General features: G+C 47.0%; 1 protein-coding gene across 1 annotated transcript in view; it reads right to left on the reverse strand.

The window, feature by feature from the left end:
- Nucleotides 1–26,786, reverse strand: part of ACSBG1 (acyl-CoA synthetase bubblegum family member 1) — a 70,875-nt gene extending 44,089 nt beyond the window's left edge. The window contains exon 1 of the mRNA XM_012457717.3: nucleotides 26,498–26,786. Coding sequence (XP_012313140.2) covers nucleotides 26,498–26,628 — 131 coding nt within the window. The 5' untranslated portion in view covers nucleotides 26,629–26,786. The remainder of the gene's footprint in view (nucleotides 1–26,497) is intronic.
- Between the last annotated feature and the right edge of the window lie 976 nt (nucleotides 26,787–27,762).

Here is a 27,762-nt window from a genome sequence, read left to right on the forward strand (position 1 = left end):
CCAGGTTAGAGTTAGCAGCTCTCATCCGCCTTTGAGATCCCCAGCCGGGCGGCCACCTCCACATTAGCCAGGCAGGAGACTGTCCTGTCCATCTGCACTGCGTCCTCACAAACAAACCTGCTTTTAAATCCTCCTTGTTAAAAGGTACTGGCAGCATTTCTGTCCCCACAATAAAATGAGTGTAAACAGGTTCTGGTTTTAAAATAACTACACAAAGCCTAAATGAAAAGACAGTCACCGAAGGAAGCCAAGGGTGAAGCATACTCATCGTGATTAGAACCTTCTGTTTGTAGGGAGGGTGAGGCTGTTGGAATCACCTTCTCGCTGTGGGTGGGGGCCTTTTCCTGGAGGGCCAGCACCCAGTGTCAGATTCCTTGCTGCTCAGACACTGATCTTGTCCAGCAATCGTTCAATGAGAGGGTGGCCCCTGGCCCTTTCCGGCATCTGTTTAACGAGAACGCCTTTCTGCTCCCTGCAGCTGGCCCAAGGTGCTTATTCAACTGGGTCTGCCCTATGCTTACAGAATTTGGGGTGCATGATTAAGAGAATATCAAAACCCAATTTTGCAAATGAATTAAGCTTGATCTTTTCCTTACTAGGGGCTTTGAGAGGTAGTTCCTTTAAGGAGGTGTCATCTGAAATAGAATGTGCTAAACCTCCAATAGCTTTTTCCTGCTCACTCAGGGTTATAACTAGTAACAGGCTTTCCTGACCTGACTTGTCACACAGAAGCAAGTGAAACTGCTGGGGCCCTCTGCCTCCACTCGGCGTGACTGCCGTCTCACACTTGCTCTAGGTAATGGTTGTTTTTCAGTTTTTATTTTCTATGTATGTATGTATTTTGGAGACGGAGTCTCGCACTGTCACCCAGCTGGAGTGCAATGGTGCAATCTCAGCTCACTGCAACCTCCGCCTCCCAGGTTCACACTATTTTCCTGCCTCAGCCTCCCGAGTAGCTGGGATTACAGGCGCCTGCCACCACACCCAGCTAAATTTTTTGTATTTTTAGTAGAGATGGGGTTTCACTATGTTGGCCAGACTGGTCTCGAACTTCTGACCTCGTGATCTGCCTGCCTCGGCCTCCCAAAGTGCTGGGATTACAGGCATGTGCCACCATGCCTAGCCATATTTACTATATTTGTTTATTTATATTTTGCAGACAGGGTCTTGCTCTGTCGCCCAAGCTGGAGTGCAGGGGCGCAATCACCACCCACTGCAACCTCCAGGGCTCAGCAACGCTCTCCTCTCAGCTGCCCGAGTAGCTGGGACTACAGGCCCACACCATCAAACCTGGATAATTTTTGTATTTTTCTTAGAGACAGGGTCTTGCTATGTTGCCATGGCTGGTCTCCAACTCCTGGGCTCAAGCAATTCTCCCTTCTTGGCCTCCCAAAGTACTGGGATCGCAGGCGTGAGCCACCACGCTCGGCCATTTTTCAGTTTATAATCCTCTCCTGTGTGACTAGCCGTCGAAGTCTGCTGCTGAAAGTCTTGTTGCTTTCAGTGTGCTGGCTTCTAGCCGCTCATCTCACTCCTACATTCCCATTTCTTTTTGTAACAGAATAGAAAACAGAACAGCCGAGCTCGTTAGAACCGTAGGTTACGCTGGAGGACATGTTCCACGATGGACCTATCACGTGTTCCTCGAAGAAAACTGGGGAGCCGCCCCTACACTGTTTGACTCCTCAAAAGCGTTTTGGGCTCTTCTCCTGACTCTTGCTGCTATTCTAGGAGGGACAGGTGGCTGCAGCTGATCTACAGGTGAGTTGACGCTGCTGTCGTGGTGTTCATCACGAGCGCCCCAAAGGTGACTAACATGTTATTCCCATCATTCTGGAAAATTATGCTCCTCCTAGAAGGCAGCACTCCGGAGGCTGGCAGAAGTCACCTAACATGATCGGATGACAATAATGGTGGGAGAATGGCCTGAGGAGGCTGACTGGCTTCTGTCTGCATTTTGAATTCCCAGGAGGAAGAAGAGCCTACAAGGACGGCCCTCTGTCACCCAGATGAGGACAAGGAGTCGTTTTCTGCCCTCAGCTCACATAAGCACACTTGAAACTCACTGCCTTGCTCTCCTTTCACAGAAAACAAACAAACAAAAAACTGTATCAGCACCTACCCAGCAGCATGGGAGCAAGAAAGCACAGGGCGTGTTTGGGCAAATATGATGTAAGATGTGTGTGGGGGTGCAGAGGAGCCTGGGAGCGCCTGCACTACGCCTTTCTCTTAACCATCTCTTGGTGGATTGGTGTCTCCTTACTCTCCTTGCCAGAGGAGCTGATGGGGACCGTTTGAACACAGAGCCTCCCAAGCCTCCTTCAACTCCTCCTCCAGGAAGCCCTCCTAGATTTCCCCAACACCCTCTCACCCCATGGCCCTTGGACACTCAGGTTTGGGCTCTGACAGTCACACATGGCTTGAGAGCTGGGGTCACTTCTGATTCAGCTCTGTCCTCTGCCCATGAGTACTCACTGTTGGAGCTCAGTATATGTTGATTGGACCTAACCCTTCTCAAGTTGTCACTGTGTGTGTGTGACACATAAATTGCGGAGGACCCTCATTTCCCAGGTGAATGCTTCATGGATGAGGATCCATTTCCTATTTATTTCTGTTGCCCTTTCTTCTCACTCAGCCTTCAGCAACCAGACCACTCTCATGTATGCAGTAGGTGCTCCATGAATGCTTTCTTGAAACAGGATAGCATCGAAGTTCACCAGTCTGTCTGCCTGCTTGGGCTCAGCTCACTCTACTAACTGCGTTACCATGGCAGAGTCACGGTTCCTCTCTGGCCCTCAGTTTTCTGCCTGTATCCTGTGGCTATCGCGAAGAGAAGGCGATATATGAGAAGTGTTTAGTACATACTCAGCTCTCATCGTTATTACCCATGGGCTTTCATGGAGCTTTTGGGGAGCAAGAAGAAAAAGATAATTTGGCAAGATTGAGAGGGTGACCAACAGAATAAAAAACCCCAAACCCAAGTCTGGGGGTCCAGGTTCCCTACTAACTACTTTCCCTGGGAGACTGTCTGGAGGCTGGGAGGCGGGAGATGGTGGACTCCTTGTTCCTTACTCAGTCCTCAAGATGGAACTGGCAGCCCTGAGCAGGAGCACCTCTGGCATGGTGCCTGGGGGGAGGCTGCAATCTGTGAGCTTGCCCGGGAGAGAGCCGGAACCTCAGAGAACGTGTCACGGAGTCCCCCCGGGAGAGCCAGAGCAGCTTCAGAGAGGCCCAGCTCCACTGGACCGCCCTGCAACAGAGATACAGTGTGAGTCACCGCTGGCAGCCTGGCTGGGTGAGGGGACACCTGCCCTCCTTCCTGGGCATGACTCATCTGCTCCTGGGGTGGGACACCCAACTGTAATTTATGGCCTCATAAGCCCACACCCTCAGATTCAATGGAGAACAACACAGGCCTTGCAGCAGGCAGCTGACTTGGGGCTGTGGTCCCCATTCTCCAAGGCCAACTGATGAGCAAATAAATCAAATCTCCAGGACTCCTGCCTTGCAGGGACTTCTGGCTGCCACTCACCAGCCTCCCAGTCACTCTGGCTGGGAGTTCTCACCTCTCTCTGCTCAGTGGGCAAAGCAGAACTGAATCCCCAGTGGTTGGAGAATGTTCTCCATGGAAGGTGTTGCCAAACTAGCTCCCCACATCCTAAAATCCCAAACAGGGAGAACAGCAGCGTCTCCTCCAAACCCCGCAGTGCTGGTCACACAGGCCTGTGCACAGCCTGATGCTCCCAGTAGCAACCACATGGCCTGGTGGGGAGCTTCACGCCGGCCTCCCCATCTCCCTGCACAGCGGACCCCATGCCCCCTGCTTCTCCTTAGTCTGCATGACTACCTCACCTCAAAGATCAGGCCTCTGGCAGCTCTCTCCTGATTCCCAATTCCCAGCCAGAAGACTCCCACAGAGGACTCACGGTAGAGAGTGTGCCTGGAGGTCTGGCTGCTCCAGGGTGCTCACCTTCCTCCTTCTTGCACCTGGCAGGCACGGGACTCAGCATCCCCTCTGCTCCCTCAGCTAAGGCATGCTGAGTATGGGAGCCAGTGGCTGTGAATGCCCCAGGTTCCGGGTGATGAGGCCGGGGGGTTGGGCATAAGTGGGGACCCGCCCCAGCCTGCCCTGGGGCTGCTGTCGAGGTGTGGCCCCAGATACCTCTGACCTACATGGCACAGACCCCAGCTGCCCACCTGTGTGGCTCTTATGTAAGAAGGGCGGGCAGCAGGAGAGGGACCTGCCAGTCCGGGCACGAGAGACAGTCAGTTGCCCATCATCCCTGGCAGAAGCCTCAGGAGACATGGTTCCCGCCACTGGGTCCTCCCGGGCTGGGCGAGAAGCTGGTGTTCTTGTTTGATTTGCTGCTTTCCTAAGCACACATACTGTGTCGAGCGCTCTGCGCTGGCTCCTCCCATTCTCTCCACGAGCCTGCAGAGTGGGTTATATTAATAGTCACAGTTTCTAAAAGAGAGGATGGAACTCTAGACTTGCTCAGTGTCGTCCAGGTCACGAGAGGCAGAACCAGCACCGTGCAGCCGGGTCTCCACGCTGGCTCTGAAGCCGGGATGCTATGTACATAAGGGTTACCCAGTGTGTGCATGTCATAAAACCCAGCCAACCACTCCAGCTCCCCATCCCCTCTGGAGAGCCCCTATTCCCTGGCAACAAATGTCCCTGCACCTTGCCCTATGCCTTCTAATACCCCCTCCACCCTTCACCTCCTCCTTCACTACAGGGACTAGCAGGTTTGTGGCAACGGCTGGCCCCCACCGGCATCTTCCCACTTCCTGGAGTTTCCTGGGGGCTGCCCCTGGTGATCTGCCCTCCTTTCAGCCCCTGCTCCCCCTTAGGGACCTCACACGCTCCCTCAACTTTAATTATTACCTGCAAGCTACGACTCTCAAATTCCAAAGTGCCTCTGGGATGAGTGGGGGTTGGATGAGGTGAAAAACCGAAGGCAGCCCTAGCCACTGTTAGGGGGAAATTTTAAGCCCTAATTTTTTTTCTTTTTTTAAGATAAAGTCTCACCCTCTCGCCCAGGCTGAAGTGCAGTGGCTCCATCTTGGCCTATTTCAAACTCCACTTCCTGGGTTCAAGTAGTTCTCCTGCCTCGGCCTCCCGAGTAGCTGGAATTACAGGTGTTCACCACCACACTTGGCTAATTTTTGTATTTTTAGTAGAGACAGAGTTTTTGCCACGTTGGCCAGGCTGGTCTTGAATGTCTGACTTCAAGAGATCTTCCTGCCTCAGCTTCCCAAAGTGCTGGGATTACAGGTGTGAGCCACTGCACCCAGCCTAAGCCCTAATTTTAAGGCCAAGGGGCAGGGCACAGAGGCCCTAGTCAGATGGCAAACGACTGTCAGATTTCTACCCTAAACTGGTAGGTCAACACCAGTACTCTGACTTCTAGAGAATTCTGCCCTTCACCAAATTTCAATTCCATCCCAGCAGTCCTTGCCCATTGTCACTTCAGGACACCCTGACATTTGACTCGAGTACTGGTCCCGACCTCTGATGGGTTAGGACCCTTTTTGAGAAGCCGCTGGGAGCCCTCCCGTCAACCCCCATCAATGCACTTTGTACCCCGATGCTCTCTTGCTATTTTATGTTCCCACGGGACTTCGGAAGCTCATGCTATATTAACAACGCCAATCCTAGTGAATCCCAGAAAGGAATTCAGACCTCTCCTTTGTCCTGAAGAGCTAAAAATGAGCTTGTTTCTCTTCTCCTCCTCACCGTCTTCTGGTGAGGGCTGAGCTGCGATGTTAATGAATGGAGTTGTCGCTGATACTTGATATTGGTAGAGGATGACAGAAGAAATGTCCTCGAATGTCCTTCAAGCCTGGCTCTGGATGCACGGTGTCCAAATTGATGAGGTTTGGAAACCCCAACAGTTAGAAAGCCAACGCATGGCTCATTTCAAGGTTAGGAAGGCCCGGGAAACGTGTAATTTACCCTTTCCTCCTCCTTGCAAAACCCACTAGCTGACCTGCCCTGGCAGAGCTGCCTATGACTCTTCAGACCTTGCCTTCTCTGGGAGGGATCTCAGCTCTTGTGCTTCTTCCTGGAACTGCCCTGGCTGATCTCATCTCAAGGCACTTAGCATTTAGAAACTGGGTATTGCTTTTTTTAAAAAACACAACTGCCTGTCATGAAATGAAAATATTAATTAAATCTTATTCCCAAAGTTAGAATTGATTTCTCCCGGCCCCAGTAATGACAGTTCCCCAGGGATCCTCCCTCCTTCTATGAGTATTGATTTAGGACCCCCTCTGTGCCAGATGTTGCATGGGATGAGGGGGTCAAGTGACGAGAACGGACATGGTCCCTGCCTTGAAGGTTTAGAGATGATGGGATCGATTAACAAAGATGCGTCCATTGCAGGGCTGCTAGGCTCAGGCTTGGGGAGGGGCTGTAGCGAAGAAAGGGGGTTAAAGGTCTGATTGTTTCATGGGAGACAGTGTGGGAGGCTGATGCAGAGAAGGGGGATCAAAGCCAATATGATAGATGTGGGCTGTGGACCATCCCCAGTCTTGGTTCACCAGCTCACATGGGTGGGGTTTGAGGCTGAGCAGAGATCTGCTAGGGACCTATAATCTGTCAGAAAGGGTAAGGGTAGGGGCAAGACATAGCCCCCTAGAAACCACCAGAAACAGCATATTTGGAGCTGGTACCTTGGAGCCCCCAGCCCGAGACCCCAACGGAAGTGTGTTTGCTGAGAGGCCCCAGCCCGGAAGGCTCATCCCAGCTGTACTGTGGTCCCTGCCTTGGTGGGCGGGGCAGCCCAGCCAGCTCACTTCTTACCCAATTGGCAGCGCTCACAGCGCTCATAGTCCAACCCTGTCAAGCCAAATCCCACAGCCTGCTGTATAGAAAAAAAGGTGTCAGACATCAAGTTCCACTCCAAAGCCCTAAGGGAGTTGGCCAGCAGCCTGGCCGTACCCAGGACAAAGTTCTCTGGGCACCGGAACATCTGGCTTCTAGCCCAGGCTGTTTCAGTTTTGTGACCTTGGGCAAGTCCCTGGTTCTTTCTGGGACTCTGTTTCCTCAGATGTCACAGATAAAGGGCCTTCTCATTTTCTATCTGTGATTGGTCATCTAGGACCCTGGGCTGGAATCCTGCTCTATCAGGTAAGGACGAGGCTGCAAAGTTGGGTGTTGCCAGGCTCCCAGGCCCAAGGGGGTGGAAGAAAATCAGGAATAATCGTGATGCTACCTAGTAACGAACATGTATGTCAGTCAATGTTCTATGCACCTTACACATGCAATCTTCATAAGAGCCCAATGAGGTATTATAACAACGCTCACTTTACAGATGAGGAAAGAGATACAGAGAAATTACGGGAATCACCAAGGTCCTTTGGTTAGGAGAGTCGGAATATAAACTTGGGCAAGTAGGCGCCAGAGTTTATGCTCCTAACAAGTCAGCCATACCCAATAGTCTCAGGCCTATTGGGTGACTGGGGTGAAGCAGGACAGGGACAAAGGGCAGGGAGGTGCAGAGACTCAGGCCCTTCAGGGTCCTCTAAATCCCCGCGTCCAACCGTCCATCATCAGACCCTTTTGGGAAATGTTGTATATAAACAAAGTGCACATATTAAATCATAATTCAGGTATTTTCCTTTCAGACACAGAGAACACCACTTGGTGGCTTTGGTCACCACAGGGAGGGCAGTGAGATGCTCAGAGCTGACGTAATCCCAGCCCAAAGCAAAGGCTACTAGATAATCACTGTCTCCCCATTGCTTGCCATTTGGATTTGAAGTGCCACAAGCGTGACTTTAGGTACTTCTCTCTTAGGATGGCCTCACTTGACCCATCTGTGAAGCGGGGGAAGAGTGGATGGGACAGCCTGTAAGTCCCAGCTCTTATGACAGGTGGTTCTCTACCTTTCTTCCAGGGAGATGAAAAGAAGAAAGAACACTGCCTATTCCTCAAACTCCAGAGGAACTTTCTGGGGGTGGGGGTGGGGGGAGCTGGGGTGAGGCTTCCACCAGTGAGGGCATTGCACTCTGTAGAGGGCTGATTCTGGCTCACAGACTTGGTCCCTGGCATGGAGGAGCCCAGGGTTTGAAGAGCAAGATGAGAAAAGAAACATACACAGGCTGAACACGTGAGACGCAGCTCTGAATGCGGCAAGCAAACGGGTCAGGTGGTGGAGGCACAGAGCAGGGGGAGCCTGGCCCTTCAGGGAATGTTATTTCACTTTTTAAAAAGCAAGAACTCACATTTGCTGAGCATGTAGTAAGTACCAGGCACTGTTTCAATTGCTTCACACAAATGAACTCATTTGATTATCTCCTATTAAGGAGATAATCCCTATTTTGTGGGGAAATGAAAGCATAGAGAGATGGAATAATTTGCTAAAGGTTATACAGTTACTAATGGGGATGGTTGCGTTTTAAATTAAGGCAATCTGACTTCAGATTACATCTTTTTTTTTTTTTTTTTTAGACGGAGTATTGCTCTGTTCCCCAGGCTGGAGTGCAGTAGCAAGATCTCGGCTCACTGCAACCTCCGTCTCCCGGGTTCAAGTGATTCTCCTACCTCAGCCTCCCAAATAGGTGGGATCACAGGTTCCCGTCATCACGCCCGGCTGATTTTTGTATTTTTAGTAGAGACGAGGTTTCACCATGTCTGCCAGGCTGGTCTCAACCTCATGACCTCAGGTGATCCACCTGCCTCAGCCTCCCAAAGGGCTGGGATTACAGGTGTGAACCACTGCGCCCAGCTGCATCCTCTTAACTACTATATGCACTGCCTAAATTTTGGTGAAGCTCTATGAGGTCCCTGACACCTCTTCATACAGCTCAGCAACACAGGATTTCCTAGGAAGCAATTGACTGGAATTGCTTAGCACTATGGCTAAGATACTTGGCTACTGTACATGCATTTTTAAATGCTTCAAACCAATATACTACTGACTCCCTTCAACATATTATTTATGATATCTAGCTGTATTAGTCTGTTCTCATGCTGCTAATAAGACATACCTGAGACTGGGTAACGTATAAAGAAAAAGAGGGTTAATGGACTCAGTTCCACATGGCTGGGGAGGCCTCACACTCATGGTGGAAGGTGAAGGAGGAGCAAAGCCATGTCCTATATGATGGCAGCCAAGAGAGCATGTTCAGGGGAACTGCCTTTCATAAAACCATCAGATCTAGGGAGATTTATTCATTATCAGGAGAACAGCATGGGAAAAACCTGCCCCTATGATTCAATTACCTCCCACTGGGTCCCTCCTATGACACATGGGGTTGTGGGAGCTACAATTCAGGATGAGATTTGGGTGGGGACGCAGCCAAACCTTATCACTAGCATACAATGAAGAATACATAGATGTGAAAAACTGGGAAAACATGAGCCGAAATCAAGGAAAAAAGCAGTCAATAGAAACACATCCTGATATGAGACATGTTGGAATAAGCACGCAAGGGCTTTATAGCAGCGATTAACACATGTTTAAGAATTAAAGGAAAAATTAGACGTAATTGATGAAGAGATGAAGAATCTCACTATAAAAGTGGAAAGTATAAGAAAAGCACAATTTCTAAAATGAAAAATTTACCAAATGGACTTAACAGCAGATTGAAAACCAAAAAAACAAAAGTGAACTTGAGACTGGGCACAGTGGCTCATGCCTGTAATTCCAGCACTTTGGGAGGCCGAGGCGGGGGGATCATGGGGTCAGGAGTTTGAGACCAGCCTGGCCAATATGGTGAAACCCTATCTGTACTAAAAATACAAAAATTAGCCAGACGTGGTGGTGCATGTCCGTAGTCCCAGCTACTCAGGAGGCTGAGGCAGGAGAATTGCTTGAACCCGGGAGGGGAGGTTGCAGTGAGCTGAGATCATACCATTGCACTCCAGCCCAGGTGACAAGAATAAGACTTCGTCTCAAAAAAAAAGTGACCTTGAAGTCAAAATATATAAATTATTTAATCCAAAGGGTAGAGAGAAAAAAGTACTTTTGACTTGAATAGCACAAAACATTGTTGAATGAAATCAAGGAAAACCTAAGTAACGAGAGAGATCCAAGATGGCTGATCACTAGCAGCTCGGGATTGTAGCTCCCAGAGAAAGCGCACAGAACGAGAGGATGCCACACTTTCAGATGAATTTTTGTTACGCATGGACCGGAAGATTCCCAGCGGAGGAGCCCCACAGGTCGCCAGGGCGACTCTTGTGGCTGGTGTCGCAGTTTTGCCGGCGCCTTAGCGCAGCGGTTCTTGGTGCAGAGTAAACGGGACTGGGTCCCCGTTTGGAGCTCCTGGAAGGCAGAGTCGCCCATTTACCTGATTGAAGAAGGGACTCAAGAGGGAAGCCAGACTGGAGATTCCAGGGCAGAAAAGCACCACAAATCTTAACGCCGCTGTTTTGGCCGGTGCAGTGGGTTGCTCAGATTTCGGTGCTGGGAATCAACAAGTTGGACGTTCACTCAGAGACATAATTTGAAAGTTGGTAATCACAAAGATGACAGGTGGATAAATTTACAATGATGGGAAGAAACCAGCATAAAAAGGCTGAGAATACCCAAGATCAGAATGCCTCTTCTTTTACAGGTGATCACAGTTCCTCATCAACAAGAGAACAAGGCCTGATGGAGAACGAGTGTGTTCCATTAACAGAATTAGGCTTCAGAAGGTGGATAATAAGAAACTTCTGAGTTAAAAGAACATGTTCTAGCCCAACGTAAAGAAACTAAGAACCTTGAAAAAAGGTTTGACGAAATCCTAACGAGAATAGACAATTCAGAGAGGAATATAAGTGAATTAATGGACCTGAAGAACACAATACGAGAACGCCACGAAGTATGCACAGGTTTTAACAGTCGAATTGATCAAGCAGAAGAAAGGATATCAGAGGTCGAAGACCAACTTAATGAAATGAAACGAGAAGACAAGATTAGAGAAGAAAGAGTAAAAAGGAATGAGCAAAGTCTCCAAGAAATATGGGACTATGTGAAAAGACCTAAATTACGATTGATAGGTGTACCTGAATGTCATGAAGAGAGTGAATCCAAGTTGGAAAATATTCTTCAGGATATTATTCAGGAAAACTTTCCTAATCTAGTAAGGCAGGACAATACTCAACTCCAGCTAATCCAGAGAACACCACAAAGATATTCCTCAAGTAGAGCAACTCCAAGACACATAATCGCTAGATTCACTAGGGATGAAATAAAGGAGAAAATTCTAAGGGCAGCTAGAGAGAAAGGTCACGTTACCCATAAAGGGAAGCCTATCAGACTCACAGCAGACCTCTCACCAGAAACCCTACAAACTAGAAGAGAGTGGGGGTCAATATTCAATATCCTCAAAGAAAAGAATTTTCAACCCAGAATCTCATATCCCACCAAACTAAGCTTTATAAGTGAAGGAAAAATAAAATTTTTCACAAACAAGCAAGCACTCAGCGATTTCATCACCACCAGGCCTGCTTTACAAGAGCTTCTGAAAGAAGCATTACATACAGAAAGGAAAACCAGTATCAGTCATCCCAAAAACTTACCAAAACGTAAAGAATATCTCTATAATGAAGAATCTACATCAACTAATGGGCAAAATAGCCAGCTATCATTAAACGACAATATTGAACTCACAAACATTAATATTAATTCTAAATTTAAATGCATTAAATGCCCCAATCAAAGACACAGGTAAATTGAATAAAAAGTCAAAACCCATCGGTACGCTGTATCCAGATCTATTTCACAACAAACGACATACAAAGACTCAAAACAAAGGGATGGAGGAAGATTCACCAATTAAATGGAGAGAAAAAAAAACAAAACAGGAGTTTTAGCGTCTCTCACAAAATAGACTTTAATAGCAACAAAGACTAAAAGAAACAAAGAAGGACATTACATAATGGTAAAAGGATCAATGCAACAACAGGAGTTAATGATTATAAATATATATGCACCCAATACAGGAGCACCCAGATATATAAGACAAGTTCCTAATGACTTATAAAGAGACCTGGACTCCCGCACAATAATAGCGGGAGACTTCGACACCCCATTGTTAATATTCGATGGATCAATGAGATAGAAAATTAACAAGGACATCTATGATCTGAACTCAGACCTGGAACAAGTAAACTCAGTGAATATTTATAGAATTCTTCACCCCAGGTCCACAGAACATACATTTTTCTCAGTATCACATTACACCTATTTTGAAAGTGACCACATAATTGGAAGTAAATCACTCTTCAGCATTTGCATAGCATTTCACAGACTTAAATGAAATATTGGTTGGATGTTTGTTATTTTCTTCCCTTATTTCTTCCTGTCTCCGCTGTTAAGCACAATTATCGGCATAAAAGAGGTTTTTAATACCTATTTTAAGATTGCATTCTAGCCTGGGCAATAGAGCAAGACTCCTGTTCTCTCTCCCCCTTTTTCTTTCTCTTTCTTTCTTTCTCTCATTAAAAAAAAAAAAAAATTGACAAACCCTTAGCTAGTCTAAGAGAAGAAAAATTAAAGAGGAGACTTTACAACTCAAACCTCAGAAATAGAAAAGATCATAAGAAACAACTATATACAAAAAAGAAAATCTAAGTAAATGGAAAGACATCTTATGAACAAGAGACTTAATATTGTTAAGATGGTAAAGCTCTCCAAATTTATCCACAGGTCAACACAATTCTTATCAAAATCCTAGCTGGCTTCTTTGTAGAAATTGACTGGCTGGTCCTAAAATTTATATAAAAATTCAAGACACCTAGAATAGTCAAAACATTGAAAAAAAAAATTGGGCCGGTACTATGGCTCACGCCTGTAATCCCAGCACTTTGGGAGGCTGAGGCGGGTGGGTCACAAGGTCAGGAGTTTGAGACCAGCCTGGTCAACATGGTAAAACCCTATCTCTACTAAAAATACAAAAATTAGCCAGGTGTGGTGGCGTGCGCCTGTAGTCTCAGCTACTTGGGAGGCTGAGGCAGGAGAATCACTTGAACCTGGGAAGTGGAGGTTGCAGTGAGCCGAGATCACACCACTGCACTCCAGCCTGGTGACAAAGCAAGGCTCCATCTCAAAAACAAAACAAAACAAAACAAAACTGAAGGATTTGCACTTCTTGATTTCAAAACATATTGAAAACCTACAGTAATTAAGACATTGAAGTACTGGCATAAGGATAGACGTATAGGTGAATGGAATAGAATTAAGAATTCAGAAATTTACATTTACAGTGAACAGATTTTCAAGAAGGCTGCCAACACGATCCAATGGAAAAATAATTGTCTTTTCAACAATTAATGCTGGGACACATGCCAAAAATAAATAAATAAAGTTGGATCCTTTCCTCATACCACACACAAAATTGACCCAGACGTATCAAAGATCTAACTGTAAAAGCTAGAACTGTAAAAATATTATAAGAAAATATTAATCAACCTTTGTGACCTTGTATTAGGCAAACTTTTTTAGGTGAGGTAAAAAAAGCACACAAACAGCAACAACAAATCAGTTGGACTTCATCAAAACTAAAACCTATTGGGCTTCAAGGGACATCATCAAGCAAGTGAAAAGTTAATCCACAGAATGGGAGAAAATATTTGCAAATCATACATGTGATAAGGAAATTATATCTAGAATATATAAAGAACCCTTCCAACTCAAGAAGAAGACATATAATCCAATGAAAACTGAGCAAATGATTCAAATCGACATTTCTCCAAAGAAGATACACAAATGGACAACAAGCACATTAAAAGATGCCTGGCATCATTAGGCACCAGGAAACACAAATCAAAATCACAACCAGAGAGCACTTTATCCCTGCTAGGATGGCTATAAATGAGATAATAACACTTAATAACGGTGTTGACAAGGATGTGGAGAAATTAGAACCCTCATATACTGCTGATGGGAATGCAGATACTTTGGAAAACCATGGGGCAGTTCCTCAAGAGATTATGCATAGAGTTACCATATGATCCAGCGATTCCACTCTTCTGTATATACCCAAGAGAAAGGAGAACAGATGTCCACACAAAAACTTGTACACAAATGTTCACAGCAGCATTTTTCATAATACCCTATGCATTACACAACGTATGGCTTCCAAGGCCTAAATACACACTATGTGGCTTCTAAGGCAAAGTCATAAAAAGCAATGCAATTGCCACCTGGCTCTGTCAGGGCACGTGCTTTTTGGATCACTGACCACCGTGTTAGAAGTCCGGCTACCTTGAACGCATGATGGAGAGCATGTGAAGAAGCCACACATAGAAATAGAGACGCTGACTAATGAGAACACATGGATGTAGGGAGCAGAACACACACTGGGGCCTGTTGTGGGGTGGGGTGGGAGGCGGAACAACATCAGGAAAAGTAGCTAAGGCACGCTGGGCTTAATACCTAGGTGATGGGTTGATAGGTACAGCAAACCACCATGGCGCACATTTACCTATGTAACAAACCTGCATGTCCTACACGTGTACCACAGAACCAAAAACAGAAAGAAACTAAAAAATAGAGACACTGAAGGGCCCAGCAATTCTAAATCCCAGCTAATGAGTCTTCCTAAGTCAGGCACCAGACGTGGCAAAGAAGACTTTGACCTGTACCTAGCCTCAGCCACCAGCTGCCATGTCACAGACACTCAAATAGCTTATGGAGAGGCCCACTGGCAAAGAACTAAGGTCTCTGGTCAACAGCCAGTGTGGTAAGTTGAAAATGTCCCTCAAAAGTTATCCACATAGTGTTTACCAGGTGACCCACCAAATTGAAAACTGTTAAAGTGATCTTATGTGGCAAAAACTTGGGAGAGATTTGCAGATGTAATTAAATGTAGGATCTTGGGACTGGAAGATGATCTTGTCTTATCCAGTTGGGGTCTAAATTCAATCACATGTATTCTAACAAATGGGAGCAGAGAGAGATTTGACATGCACAGAAGAGAAAACAGTGTGACCACAGAGGCAGAGATGGAAGTGATGCAATGGCAAGACGAGAGTGAAATGCTGGTAGCACCAGGAGCTGGAAGAGGCAGGGAGCAGGTTCTGCCCTAGAGCCTCTGGAGGAAGAGCAGTCCTCCTGACACATTGACTTTAGCCCATTGAAACCAATTTTGAACTTCTGTCTTCCAGAACTGGGGAAGAATAAATTTCTGTCATCTTAAGCCACCAAGTTTGTGGTAATTGCTACAGTCCAATGGGAAACTCATGCGTCCAGTGAGAAACAGGCTTGCCAACAACTCCATGAGTGAGCTTGAAAGCAGGTCTTCCTACTTCAGATGGCTGTTACCCTGGCTGATACGTGGACTCCAACATCGTGAGGGACCCTCAGCCAGAGCCAATCAGCCAAGTTGCTCCCGAATAACTGACCAATGGAAACCATGAGCCACGTTAAGTGAATGTTACGGATTTAACACACTACATTTTTTAATGATTCGTTAAGCAGCGATAGAGAACTAGAACACCTTCACTACAAGAAATGCTATAGAAATTTATTCAGGCTGAAGGGACTCGGCCCTGATGGAAACGTGAATGTAAAGAAAGGAATGGAGATCACTGTAGATGCTAAACATACTGGGAACGAAACAAGGCCCTCCACTCTTACTACCTCTATTCAACGTTACATTTGGAGATCCTAAAAGATGCAATAAGGCGAGGATTAAAGGCAAAATGACTGGAAAAGAAGAAGTACAACTTTTTATTAATAGATACTAAAATTTTGAACATATAATCTTAGGGGATCTACAAAAAAAAGTGTTGAAAGTAATAAGTAAATTTAGTAAGGTTGCAGGGTATATGGTCAATATTTAAAATATCAGTTGTATTTATACTCACAGCAACTGATCAAAAAATTAAATTTAAAATACAGTTTTGGCCGGGCACAGTGGCTCATGCCTGTAATCTCAGTACTTTGGGAGGCCAAGGCGGGTGGATCACCTGAGGTCAGGAGTTCGAGACCAACCTGGCCAACATGATGAAACCCCATCTCTACTGAAATTACAAAAAATTAGCCGGGCATGGTGGTGGGGACCTGTAATTCCAGCTACTTGGGAGGCTGAGGCAGGAGAATTGCTTGAATCTGGAGGCGGAGGTTGTAGTGAGCCGAGATTGCGCCATTGCACTCCAGCCTGGGCAGCAAGAGTAAAACTCTGTCTCAAAAAGTAAATAAATAAATATCAGTAAAAAATAAATTACAGTTTTCATAGCAGCAAAAACGTAAAATTTCTAGAAAATTTTTTTAAAATGTGCAAGATATCTACATTGAAAGGCATAAAACATGGTTGAGACAAATCAAAGACCTAAATTAATGGAAATTCATACCATGTTCATGGATCAGATGATTCACCCAATTTGAAATATAGAATCAATTTATTTTCAAATTTCGAATATTTTGTTTTAATAAACTGACAAGATGATTCTACATTTTACATGGAAGTACAAAGGATCTAGTATATTAGTACTCTACTATCATGTAAAAAATATTCTGAAATGTAGTGGCTTAAAAAAAACAAACTGTATCTCGCAAGCTTCTATGGGTTGGAAATGTAGGCATGGCCTAGCTCTGGCTCAAAGTGTCTCATAGGGTTACTGTCAAACTGTCAACCAGGGTTGCAGTCTTCATATGAAGGCTCAATTGAGGAGAATGAGTTTCCAAGCTACTCATATGATTGTTGGCAGGATTCAGTTCTGCAGGTTGCTGTCAACTCCTCTCTGGATGTTGGCCAGAGGTCTCCCTCGGGTTCTTACCACGTGGGTCTGTCTTAGAGTGAGCAAGTAGGAAAATGAAAGACAGCAGTCAAAATGGAAGGTACAGTCTTCTTACAGTCTAATCCCTGAAATTCCATCACTTTTTATAATTATATACTTTTAGTTATTTTAAAATGTAGAATTAAATTGTTATTGACTACAGAATTATTTTTATAGTCATAATAAAAATTATACAGAAAAAAAAGAAACTCCGTCACTTTTGCCACATTCTATGTTAGAAATGAATCACTAGATCCAGCCCTTGTTCTAGCGTAGTGGATTACACAAGAACCCAAAGGCAAGAATATCAGAGGGCAGGAATCATTGAGCAGTATCTTAGAGGCTGCCTAGTGCACCCAGCATAGACAAAACAATCTGATGGGGGGAAACAATTCAGAAGTTAGAGGACCAACACTACCTGATTTCGAGACTTACTATAAAGCTGTAGTAGTGGGACAGGTCAGTGGCCCCAGCCTGTTCATCTCAGCACTTTGGAAGGCCAAGGTGGGAAGATCGCTTCAAACCAGAAGTTCATGGCCAGCGTGGGCAATGTAGCAAGATCCCATCTCTACAAAAAAAACTTTTTAAAAAGCTATAGAATGAAGACAGCATGGTATTATATAAAGAAAAAGAAATAATTGCTCATTGGAAGAAAAATCCAGAAATAGGCTGACACAAATGTGGCAAATTTTTGACAGAAGAGCCGAGCAATTTAATGTGGGAAAAAGTAGAACGTATAGGAATATACATACACACACACATATACACACACATGTATATACACACACATACACACACATATATACACACACATACATACAACATATACACATATACACACACATACACATATATACACACATACACATATACACACACATATACACACATATACACACACACACATATATACACACACATATACACACATATATACACACACATATATACACACACATATATACACACATATGCACACACACATATATACACACATATATACAGAGACATACACACACATATATACACACATATATACAGAGACATACACACATACATACACACATATACACACATACATATATACACACATATACACACATACATATATACACACATATACACACACATATACACACATACACACATATACACACATATACACATATACACACACACACATATATATACACACGCACACATACACACATATACACACATATATACACACACATATATGTAATTTAGGTCTTTGATTTGTCTCAACCATGTTTTATACCTTTCAGTGTAGCTATCTTGCACATTTTTAAAAAGTTTCTAAAAGTTTTATGTTTTTGCTGCTATGAAAATATATACACATATATGTATATATACACACACACATATATGTATATATAGACACATATATACACACATATACATATATGTACGTGTGTGTGTATATATATACACACACACATATACACACACACACACACATATGACCTAGAAATAGCAAAGATTTCTTGGAGAGGGCACAATAGCACTTACCAGAGAAGGAAAAATCTAGGTAAATTGGACTTTATTAAATAAAAAAACCTTGCTCATCAAAAGACACATCTTTGGCCGGGTGTAGTGGCTGACACCTGTAATCCCAGCACTTTGGGAGGCCAAGGCAAGTGGGTCACTTGAGGTCAAGAGTTCAAGACCAGACTGGGCAACATGGTGAAACTCAATCTCTACTAAAAATACAAAACTTAGCTGGGCGTGGTGGCACACACCTGTAGTCCCAGCTACTCAGATGGCTGAGGCACGAGAATCTATTGAACCCGGGAGGTGGAGGCTGAAGGGAGCCAAGATCATGCCACTGCACTCTAGCCTGGGTGACAGAGTGAGACCCTATCTCAAAAAAAAAAAAAACAGAAACAGAAAAGACACACCATTAAGAAAATGAAGATAAGCCACAAACTGGGAAAAAAATTGCAATACATATATCTGATAAAATATATCCAGAATATATAAAGAATGTCTACAAATCAAGAATAAAAGGATTAAGGACCCAATTACAAAATGAGCTGAAGATTTGAATAGGTACTTTACAAAAGCAGACGTGGAAATGACTAGCACCCACATTGAAAATATGCTCAATATCAGTGACCATCAGGGATATTTACATAAAAGCACAAGGTGTCACTATTCACCACCAGAATGAAACTAAGAAGAGTGACAACACCCAGTGTTGACAAAGACATGGAAACTTCTGGCAGCTTCTTTTAGCACACACCTATCTTCCGGCCCAGTAATTCTATTCCTAGGGATTTACCCAAGAAAATCAGAACATATGTCCACAAAAAAACCCTGTACAAGAATTTCATAGCAGCTTTATTCATAAAATCCTCACACTGGCAACAACTCAAATGCCCATGAATAGATTAATGGATAAAACAAGGGTAGTATAGCCATACAATGGAATTCTACTTAAACGTAAACAAGCATGAACCACTGAGACACAGCAATACAGATCAGTCTCACAAACATTTTGATGAGTATAAGGAACCAGACGAGTAACGTTCTGTGTGATTCCATGCATGCGATCCTCAAGAACAGCCGGAACACTGGCTCTTCAGAACACTGGTTACTCGTGGAAACTGAGGGTGGAGATTGATTAATTGACCAGTCTCCTGCCTTAGCCTCCCAGTAGCTGGGACTATAGATGTGTGCACCACCACACCCTGCTGACGTCTATATTCTTATTTCACAGCTGCTTGGGGCCAGAGTCTGAGCTAGGCTCACATGGTCACGAACTTTACAGTTTCCAAAGCACCTTCCCAGCCCTGTTCTAAAGTGTTCCTCACAGGGTCCCTTGCAAGGAGCCAGAATTGTCTGGGTAGGAGGCCAGAGCTGGGGTCCAGGGGTCTCTCACAGGACCCAGTGTGAGAAAGGATTTTTTTTCTACCACCACTGGCCCTAGATGAAACTGTGCTTTTGCAGGGATGAAGAGGTAAGTAGTGAGTTCCCCTTCCCTGGAGGTAATCAAGTCAGAGTAGATTGATAATATGTGAATGTTGTAACACAGTAGGTTGAACTCAGTGACCTAAAAAAATCTGCTTGCCCAGGGCTCTGTCATTCCCTGACTTGACTGGTGATAATGAGTTAGCTTTGGGCCCAGATCCTGACTCCAGGTCAGCTCCAGCTCTGCTGCCCCTGGCTAAAAACTCTGTGGCTCCTGCAAGGACCGGAGCTGGCTTGGGCTGACTTGCATCCAGAAGTTGTCCAGATCTGTGCTCAGAAGTCTGGGACCGTGATTGGTTTGCCCCCAGGACTCACACTCCCCACGGATGTGCCCTACCTTTTGATCTTGGGCTCTTGACACCAGCACCTTGATTTTCTGTGGCTTTTACATGACAGGCCCAATCTGCCCCGTTCCCACTGGCCTTTTAGTTTCTTGAACACTACAAGCTCCATCCCACCTCAGGGCCTTTGTACAAGCTGTGCCCATTTCCTAGAAAGTTCTTCCCCTAACCAACTCCTACTTCTGCTTCAGGTCTCAGTTTAAACGTTGCTTTACCAGGAAAGCCTGCACTGACCCTCAACACCCCGCAAGTCAGATCTTCGTTATATTCCCTCTATTTTTTTTTTAAATTACCAACAATTTTAAAAAATATTTTTACTGTGGTAGAATACATATAACATTTTCCATTTGAAATATTTTAAGTGTGTAATTCAGTGGTGTTGATTATATTCCCTCTATTTTTTTTTTTTTTTTTTGAGATGGAGTCTTGCTCTGTCGCCAGGCTGGAGTGCAGTGGCGCAATCTAGGCTCACTGCAACCTCTGCCTCCTGGGCTCAAGCAATTCTTTTGTCTCAGCCTTCCGAGTAGCTGGGACTACAGGCATGTGCCGCCACATCCAGCTAATTTTTGTATTTTTAGTAGAGACGGGGTTTCACCATGTTGGCCAGGTTGGTCTCGATCTCTTGACCTCGTGATCCACCCGCCTCGGCCTCCCAAAGTGCTGGGATTACAGGCGTGAGCCACTGTGCCCAGCCTAGTCCCTCTATTTTTTTAGTCATTCATGGCGCCTAGCACAATTCCAGTTAAATTATATAATTATTTGTTAATGTGTCTTCCCTGTGAGCATGCAAATTTCTTAAGGAGTTTTTGTTTTCTGTTAAATTCTTCAGTGCTTAGCACAGTGCCTGATTATTCTGCAATGAATAATTTTGAATAAATGGATGTTTTCTTAACAAAAATGGAGAAAAACAAGAAAGAAACCAGAGCATGAAACAACAACTGTTTTTCTATATCATGGGAAGTGGGCAGTGGGAGTGGGAAGAATTTCAGCACTAGAAAGCCCAGATAGTCCATGTCCTTATTTTTTTTTGAGACAGAGTTTCGCTCTTGTTGCCCAGGCTGGAGTGCGATGGTGTGATCTTAGCTCACCGCAACCTCTGCCTCCCAGGTTCAAGTAATTCTCCTGCCTCAGCTCCCGAGTAGCTGGGATTACAGGCCTGTGCCACCACGCCCAACTAATTTTTATTTTTAGTAGAGATGGGGCTTCTCCATGTTGGTCAGGCTGGTCTCTAACTCCTGACCTCAGGTGATTCACCTGCCTCGGCCTCCGAAAGTGCTGGGATTAAAGGCGTGAGCCACCACGCCCAGCAAAGTCCTCTCAGTGACATTCGCTCCTCCTAGGCTAGCATACCCCAGAGAGGTGGAGCGCACTCTCTATCATTCTGGGAAAGCTCTGTCAGTAAGAACAGTCTTGCTCATGGGGCTTGTGGCAGCCTCCTGTGACCGTCCCACGTCCCTGGCTCTTAGGAGGCTCCTCCTCTCTGCACCCAGTCTTTGGGTAGGCAATGCTGGGAGAAGCAGCTAGGAACCCAGAGTGAGTGTGGTCTGTTCAGAGCCTGCCATCCCTCCCCGGGCCAGACGGGACACTTGGAGCTTCCAAGTCCTGGCCTCCTGCCTCTATCTCACCTCTAGTCCAGCCTGTACTCACTGCTGCTAGAATCACAAACCCAAAGCCAGGCTCTCCCCAGGCTGCTGCTGCTGGCACCCCTCTCAGGGCTCCCGTCTGCCTCCTCCTTTGGGCCTGGCTGCCCTTAGTCTGGCCACATCAGCCTCTACTAGGCCCAGGAGTTAGCCTGGCCCCAACCTGAGCAGTGTGATGGCCACCCGTAACATCTCCACAACCACGTCTTTGGTCAGCACGGTGCCCTGCTTGCCATCCGGGCATCTACAGCCTTTCAAACCAGATGGACTGTCCTCTTCTTAGATTCCTTCCAAGCCCTTCTTCCACAATGGGCTTCTTTAGGCTCAGGGAGACTGGTGTCTCCACAGGACAGAGGGATCCCCAGGGACAGGACCCGTGCTCTGGGTAGGCTCAAGGGGTGTCTCTGATGGAGGGCATGGTCTACAGCCACAGCCTCAAGGGCACGGAACACAAGCTGCCAGAGCAGGGCCAGTGTCAGCTCAGTTCCTGTGAGCTCTACTTCTCCTGGCCCTGGCCTGGCTGCCTCCTCCAGATACCTGCCCCAAACACTCAGCTCCAGCCCTGCAACTGGTGTGGGTCAGCCAGGGTGCAAGCCCTCCTCGGGCTCTCACCCTCCCCTTTCCTCCACCTCCTGCCTTCCCCTCTGCAACACTGGGAAGGGGTGGGGGAGGATAAGCCCCTCTCAGGCTATGGAGGAATGCAGGCCCACCTTTCCCCAGGAGCAGCCACCATGGCCACAAGGTCAGGGCAGATAGTCTGAGATAGATAGAGCCTTTCTGATGTGGTCTGGCTGTGTCCCCACCCAAATCTCATCTTGAAGTCTCACGTGTTGTGAGAGAGAGCAGGTGGGAGGTAATTGGATCATGGGGGCATGTCTTTCCTATGCTGTTCTCGTGATAGTGAGTCGCATGAGAGCTGGTGGTTATTACAAGGGGGAGTTTATCTGCTCAAGCTGTCTTGTCTTGTCTGCTGCCATGTGAGACGTGCCTTTCATCTTCCGCCATGACTGTGAGGCCACCCCAGCTACATGAAACTGTAAGTCCAATAAACCTCTTTCTTTTCTAACTGCCCAGTCTGGGGTATGTGTTTATCAGCAGCAGGAAAAAGGGTGAACACATCTTCCCTCCTGGAGTTGGCCTGGAGGAGCAGAGAAGCAGGAAGGGGCATCACAGTGCTGGCAACAACAACCACCTCTTTGCCTTATTTATTTATCTATTTTTTGAGACAGGTCTTGCTGTGTCACCCAGGTAGAGTGCAGTGGCGCCATCGTGGCTTGACCTCCTGGGCTCAACTGATTCTCCCACATCAGCCTTCTGAGTAGCTGGGACTGCAAGTACACATCACTATGTCTGGCTAATTTTCTCTGTATTTTTTTTTTTTTAGCAAATTTTTGTATTTTTTCGCAGAGACAGGGTTTCACCATATTGCCCAGGCTGGTCTTGAACTCCTGGGCTTAAGCAATCCACCCATTGTGTCCTCCCAAAGTGCTAGGATTACAGGTGTGAGCCACTGTGCCCAGCCTATTTATTATTTTTATTTATTTATTTTTGAGATGGAGTCTTGCCCCGTAGTCCAGGCTGGAACGCAGTGGTCATAGCTCATTACAGCCTTACGCTCCCGGGCTCAAGCAATCCTCCCACCTCAGCCTCCTGAGTAGCTAGGACTACAGGTGCACACCACTATGCTTGGCCAATTTTTAAATTTTTAGTAGAGACAAGGTCTTGCTATGTTGCCCAGACTGGTCTCGAACTCCTGCAGTCAAGCAATCTTCCTTCCTCAGCCTCCCAAAGTGCTGGAATTACAGGCATGAGCCACTGTACCTGGCTGTCTCTGATTTTAGAACAATGTTTAACAAGGATTCCTCACAGCTGCTCTGCAAGAATGTCAGAGCAGGTTTAGCTTCCCTGTTTGACAGATGGGGAAACTGAGGCTCAGAGAAGATGTCTTATCAAGGGTCACAGAATGGGTTAGGAGCAGAGCTGGACTGAAACCCAAGGCATGTGCCCTCCAGCCTGCTGCTAAGAGCATTCCAGGATGTCGCTATGAGGGTGACTATGCCTGTGATGGGTAACTCTTGTGCTTTGAAAACATTTTCATACACATCAGCTGATGGAATCCACCCAGTTTTTCTGCAGTGTCAATGAAGGTCAGGCGTTTTATATTTATTTGCACAGAGGCTGCTGCTGAGTCTCAGAGAGGTTAAACAATGTATCCAAAGTCACTCAGCAAGAAAATAGAACTGACACTCTACCTCTTGGGTTTTTAGCCTTTCTCTTTCCCTACGGGGTCCCCAGACCCTTTTACGCTTTCAGGAGGGAGTCCTTCCCTGCAAAGCCTGGGGCTCTGCAAGCTTGCCTACCTTCCTTCAGTGATGTCTGCAAAACAAGCCCGGGCCTCTGTGAGCCTTGCAGGGCACACAGGCCCCTCTGCCACCCCTTTTCACCATAGGCCTGAGACATGGACGTCAAAACTGCTGGGCTCCTGAGCGCGACTTGACCCCTCACTCCCAGGGAGCAGAAGACCCTGATTTTGTTTTCAAGGGCTCCCCTGGCCCTGGCTGTCCTCATGCCTGTCTACCCCTGCTCTGGACACATTTCCCTTTTTATTTGTTTGTTTTGTTTTTTGAGATGGGGTTTTGCTCTGTTGCCCAGGCTGGAGTGCAGTGGCATGATCTCGGCTCACCGCAACTTCCACGTCCCGGGTTGAAGCGATTCTCCTGCCTCAGCCTCCTGAGTAGCTGGGATTACAGGCATGCCACCACACCTGGCTACTTTTTGTATTTTTAGTAGAGACGGGGTTTCACCACGTTGGCCAGGCTGGTCTCAAACTCCTGACCTCTGGCGATCCGCCCGACTCAGCCTCCCGAGGTGCTGGGATTACAGGCATGAGCCACCGCGCCCGGCCTCTGGACACATTTCGATGTGCTTCTCTGAGCATCTCACCTGGCCTTCCTGCTCTCTGAGCCCACAAGCCCCAGGGAGGAGGGGAGGTGGCAGGACACCAGGGCCCAGAGGCGATCCTGAATCTGCCCTTGGGCGAGGAAGTCAGTCCAGCTTTCCTCCAGGGGCCCTTGACCCTCTCTGCGTCTGACCCGTGCTCAGGGAGGGGTTGGCCCCGACGCTCTTGGAGGCTCTGCAGGAAGTCACTGCTTCTGAGAGGACAGGAGTCCACTCTGGCTTAGCAGGGTTCTCTGGAGACCCAGGGCAGGGCCGATCCACCAGCCCCCCTGCATCTCTGGGGTACAACATCTGCTCCCCTCTATCTTCCTTCCCCATAACCTCCCATCAGGATAGTGGCCAGTATTGGTAGCTCAGACACTGGCAATTCCTCTGTATTACTGCAGAGGGCTTGGACCCTGGCATTTCACCCCGTCTTCCCCCTAACCTTCTGTGTTCCCGCCATCCAGACCTCTCCCATCCCCGAACTCCGTCTTGCTTTGCTAGGTCATTCTCTCCGCCTACTGCCCTTATCTCCACTCTGGCTGTCAAGGTCCATCTCAGGTGCCCCCAGTTAGAAGCCACTCTCTCTCTGCCCCTTCGCCTGCGCGCCTCCTGGACACAGATCACAGATGTCGGGGTCCTGGAGTTCTGTGTGTGTGTCTGTGTGTGTATGTATGTCTGTATGTCTGTGTGTGTGTGTCTGTGTGTGTCTGTATGTCTGTGTGTCTGTGTCTGTGTGTATGTGTATGTACGTCTGTGTGTCTGTGTGTGTGTCTGTGTGTGTCTGTGTGTGTCTGTGTGTCTTTGTATGTACATCTGTGTGTATGTGTCTGTGTGTGTGTGTTTGTGTGTGTCTGTGTGTATGTACGTCTGTGTGTCTGTGACTGTGTGTGTATGCGTGTGTGTGTGTCTGTGTGTCTATGTACGTCTGTGTGTGTGTCTGTGTATGTACATCTGTCTGTGTGTGTGCTGTGTGTGTGTGTCTGAGTCTGTGTGTGTGTGTGTGTCTGTGTCTGTGTGTCTATGTACGTCTGTGTGTGTGTCTGTGTATGTACATCTGTCTGTGTGTGTGCTGTGTGTGTGTCTGAGTCTGTGTGTGTGTATGTGTGTGTGTGTGTATGTATGTCTGTATGTCTGTGTGTGTATGTACGTCTGTGTGTCTGTGACTGTGTGTGTATGCATGTGTGTGTGTGTGTGTGTGTGTGTCTGCCATCTTCCTGCCTCCTGGCCGGGGCATCCCAGGGCTGGGACTGAGTCCCATCTTCTCAGGATCCCCTACTCCCTGGATGGACAGGGCCTGGGCCAGGGTGGGCACTAGTGAATGCCTGACACATTGAATCCGCTTCCTCTGAATCACAGATCACTGCAGTATACACAGTGGAAGGGCTTTAGGGAAACAGCCACTGCACTCACGTTCAGACAGGGAAGCTACAGCCCAGAGAGGGCCAGGGGACTTGCCAAAGGTCACACAGCAAGCTGGAGCCAGACGCTCTGGCTCCCAGCCAAAACTTGTCTGTCTTTGACCCCTGCATGCAAAAGGCCCCCTGAGGAGACAGGGAAACATTCTTATTGAGTGAAAAATTCTTCGTCCATCCAGCTGAGCTCCAACGGGTCCCCAACTGCAGCCCCAGCTCATACCCCTGGAGTGTGCCTCGTTCTTTGATGAGCCTTTCTTGGCCACGCTAAGTAGCCCTCTAAATGACCGGTTCTTCCATCTTATGGGTCGCCCAGGTTCTTCCCTTCATTTCTCAGGTGAAGAAACCGAGGCTCAGAGAGAGAAGCAGCTTGCCCAGGTTCACACAGCAGGGTCAAGTCTAGAACTCGGCCCACAGATGCAGTCTGCAGAAACCCAACCACCGACTTACCTGGTATTCGATTTTTCTTGGGAGGTCCCCACGCTTGTGTCCTGCCGGCTCTCCTGTGGGGTCTCTCTGCTGTCCAGCATGCTGGGGTCCCCGTGGGGGCAGCCGTATCCAGCTCCAGAATTGCGTGGCATCTGCCTCAGGCTCCCACTGAAGAGAGCTCAATCACCCACTGCAAGAGGCTGGCCTTGAGTGGGCAGTGGGGGCGGGCATGGGGCAGGGAGAGGCGGCGACTGGTGTGACCCAAAGAGGCTCATTTCCTCTCTATTTTTAGAAGGTCAAAAAAAAAAAACAAAACCGCTCCTCAGTGGTGAAGTTGCTCAGAATTAAAACTTTCCTTTTCTTTGTGGTTTTGTTTGACTCAAAATGAGGAGAATTTCAATGAAGCCAGTGTTCTTTTTGATGCAAATCTGCTCCGGTTCTCCCAGGAGTTCTGGCCAATGGGCTCAGGGCTTCTGGGCCCCCAGAAAACCTCCTCACTGGCTTTAAAAGGCCATAGCGGTTTTCAGCACGAATCCAGACCCACATCTTGAAGTGGCTGCATCCACTCTGCAACCTTGACTTGCAGTCTGCCGAACGCTGCCCTGGGAGGGACCTCACCCACTCAGTCCACCTCCCCCAGGTCCTGCGTGGAGGCTGGAGAGCTGAGGAGGGAACCCATCCTGGGGGAAGGAAGGAGACATTTCCAACACTGAGGACTGTCATATGGTCAACAGAAGCATTTGCACTGATGACACGGTAGAGCCGACGGAGGAACGTGACTTTCCAGGGACATCTGAATAGAAGCCTGGGTCTGCCTCTTCCTCTAAAGGAAAGAAGTGTGTTGAGGGTGGATTTCAGGCAGCCATAAAGAGATGGGAAATTCACACAGGACAAGGCCTTTTTCTGAATACCAGGAGTCTCCCCTCTCAGACCATGTATTCATCCCCCAGGACTGCTGTAACAAAGTTTCACAAAGTGGATGCCTTGAAACAACAGAAATGTATTCTCTCAGGGCTCTGGAGGCCGGAATTGGAAGACATGCTCAGGGCTACACTCCCTCAGAGGGCTCTGGGCAGACGCTACCTTTCTCCCAGCTGCTGGGGGTCACTGGCCATCCTGGGTGTTCCTTGGCTTGCACGTGCATCTCCATCCTCTGCCTCTGCCCTCACATAGCTATCTTTCCCCTGTGTCTACGGCTTAGTCCATTTTCTGTTGCTATCACTGAATACCTCAGACTGGGTATTTCATAAAGAAAATAGGCTAGGTGTGGTGGCTCGTGCCTGTAA

Source organism: Aotus nancymaae, unplaced genomic scaffold (genome assembly GCF_030222135.1).
Source record: "Aotus nancymaae isolate 86718 unplaced genomic scaffold, 86718_ANA_hifiasm-v0.15.2.pri h1tg000003l, whole genome shotgun sequence".
In the NCBI taxonomy this organism is placed as follows: Eukaryota; Metazoa; Chordata; class Mammalia; order Primates; family Aotidae; genus Aotus; species Aotus nancymaae.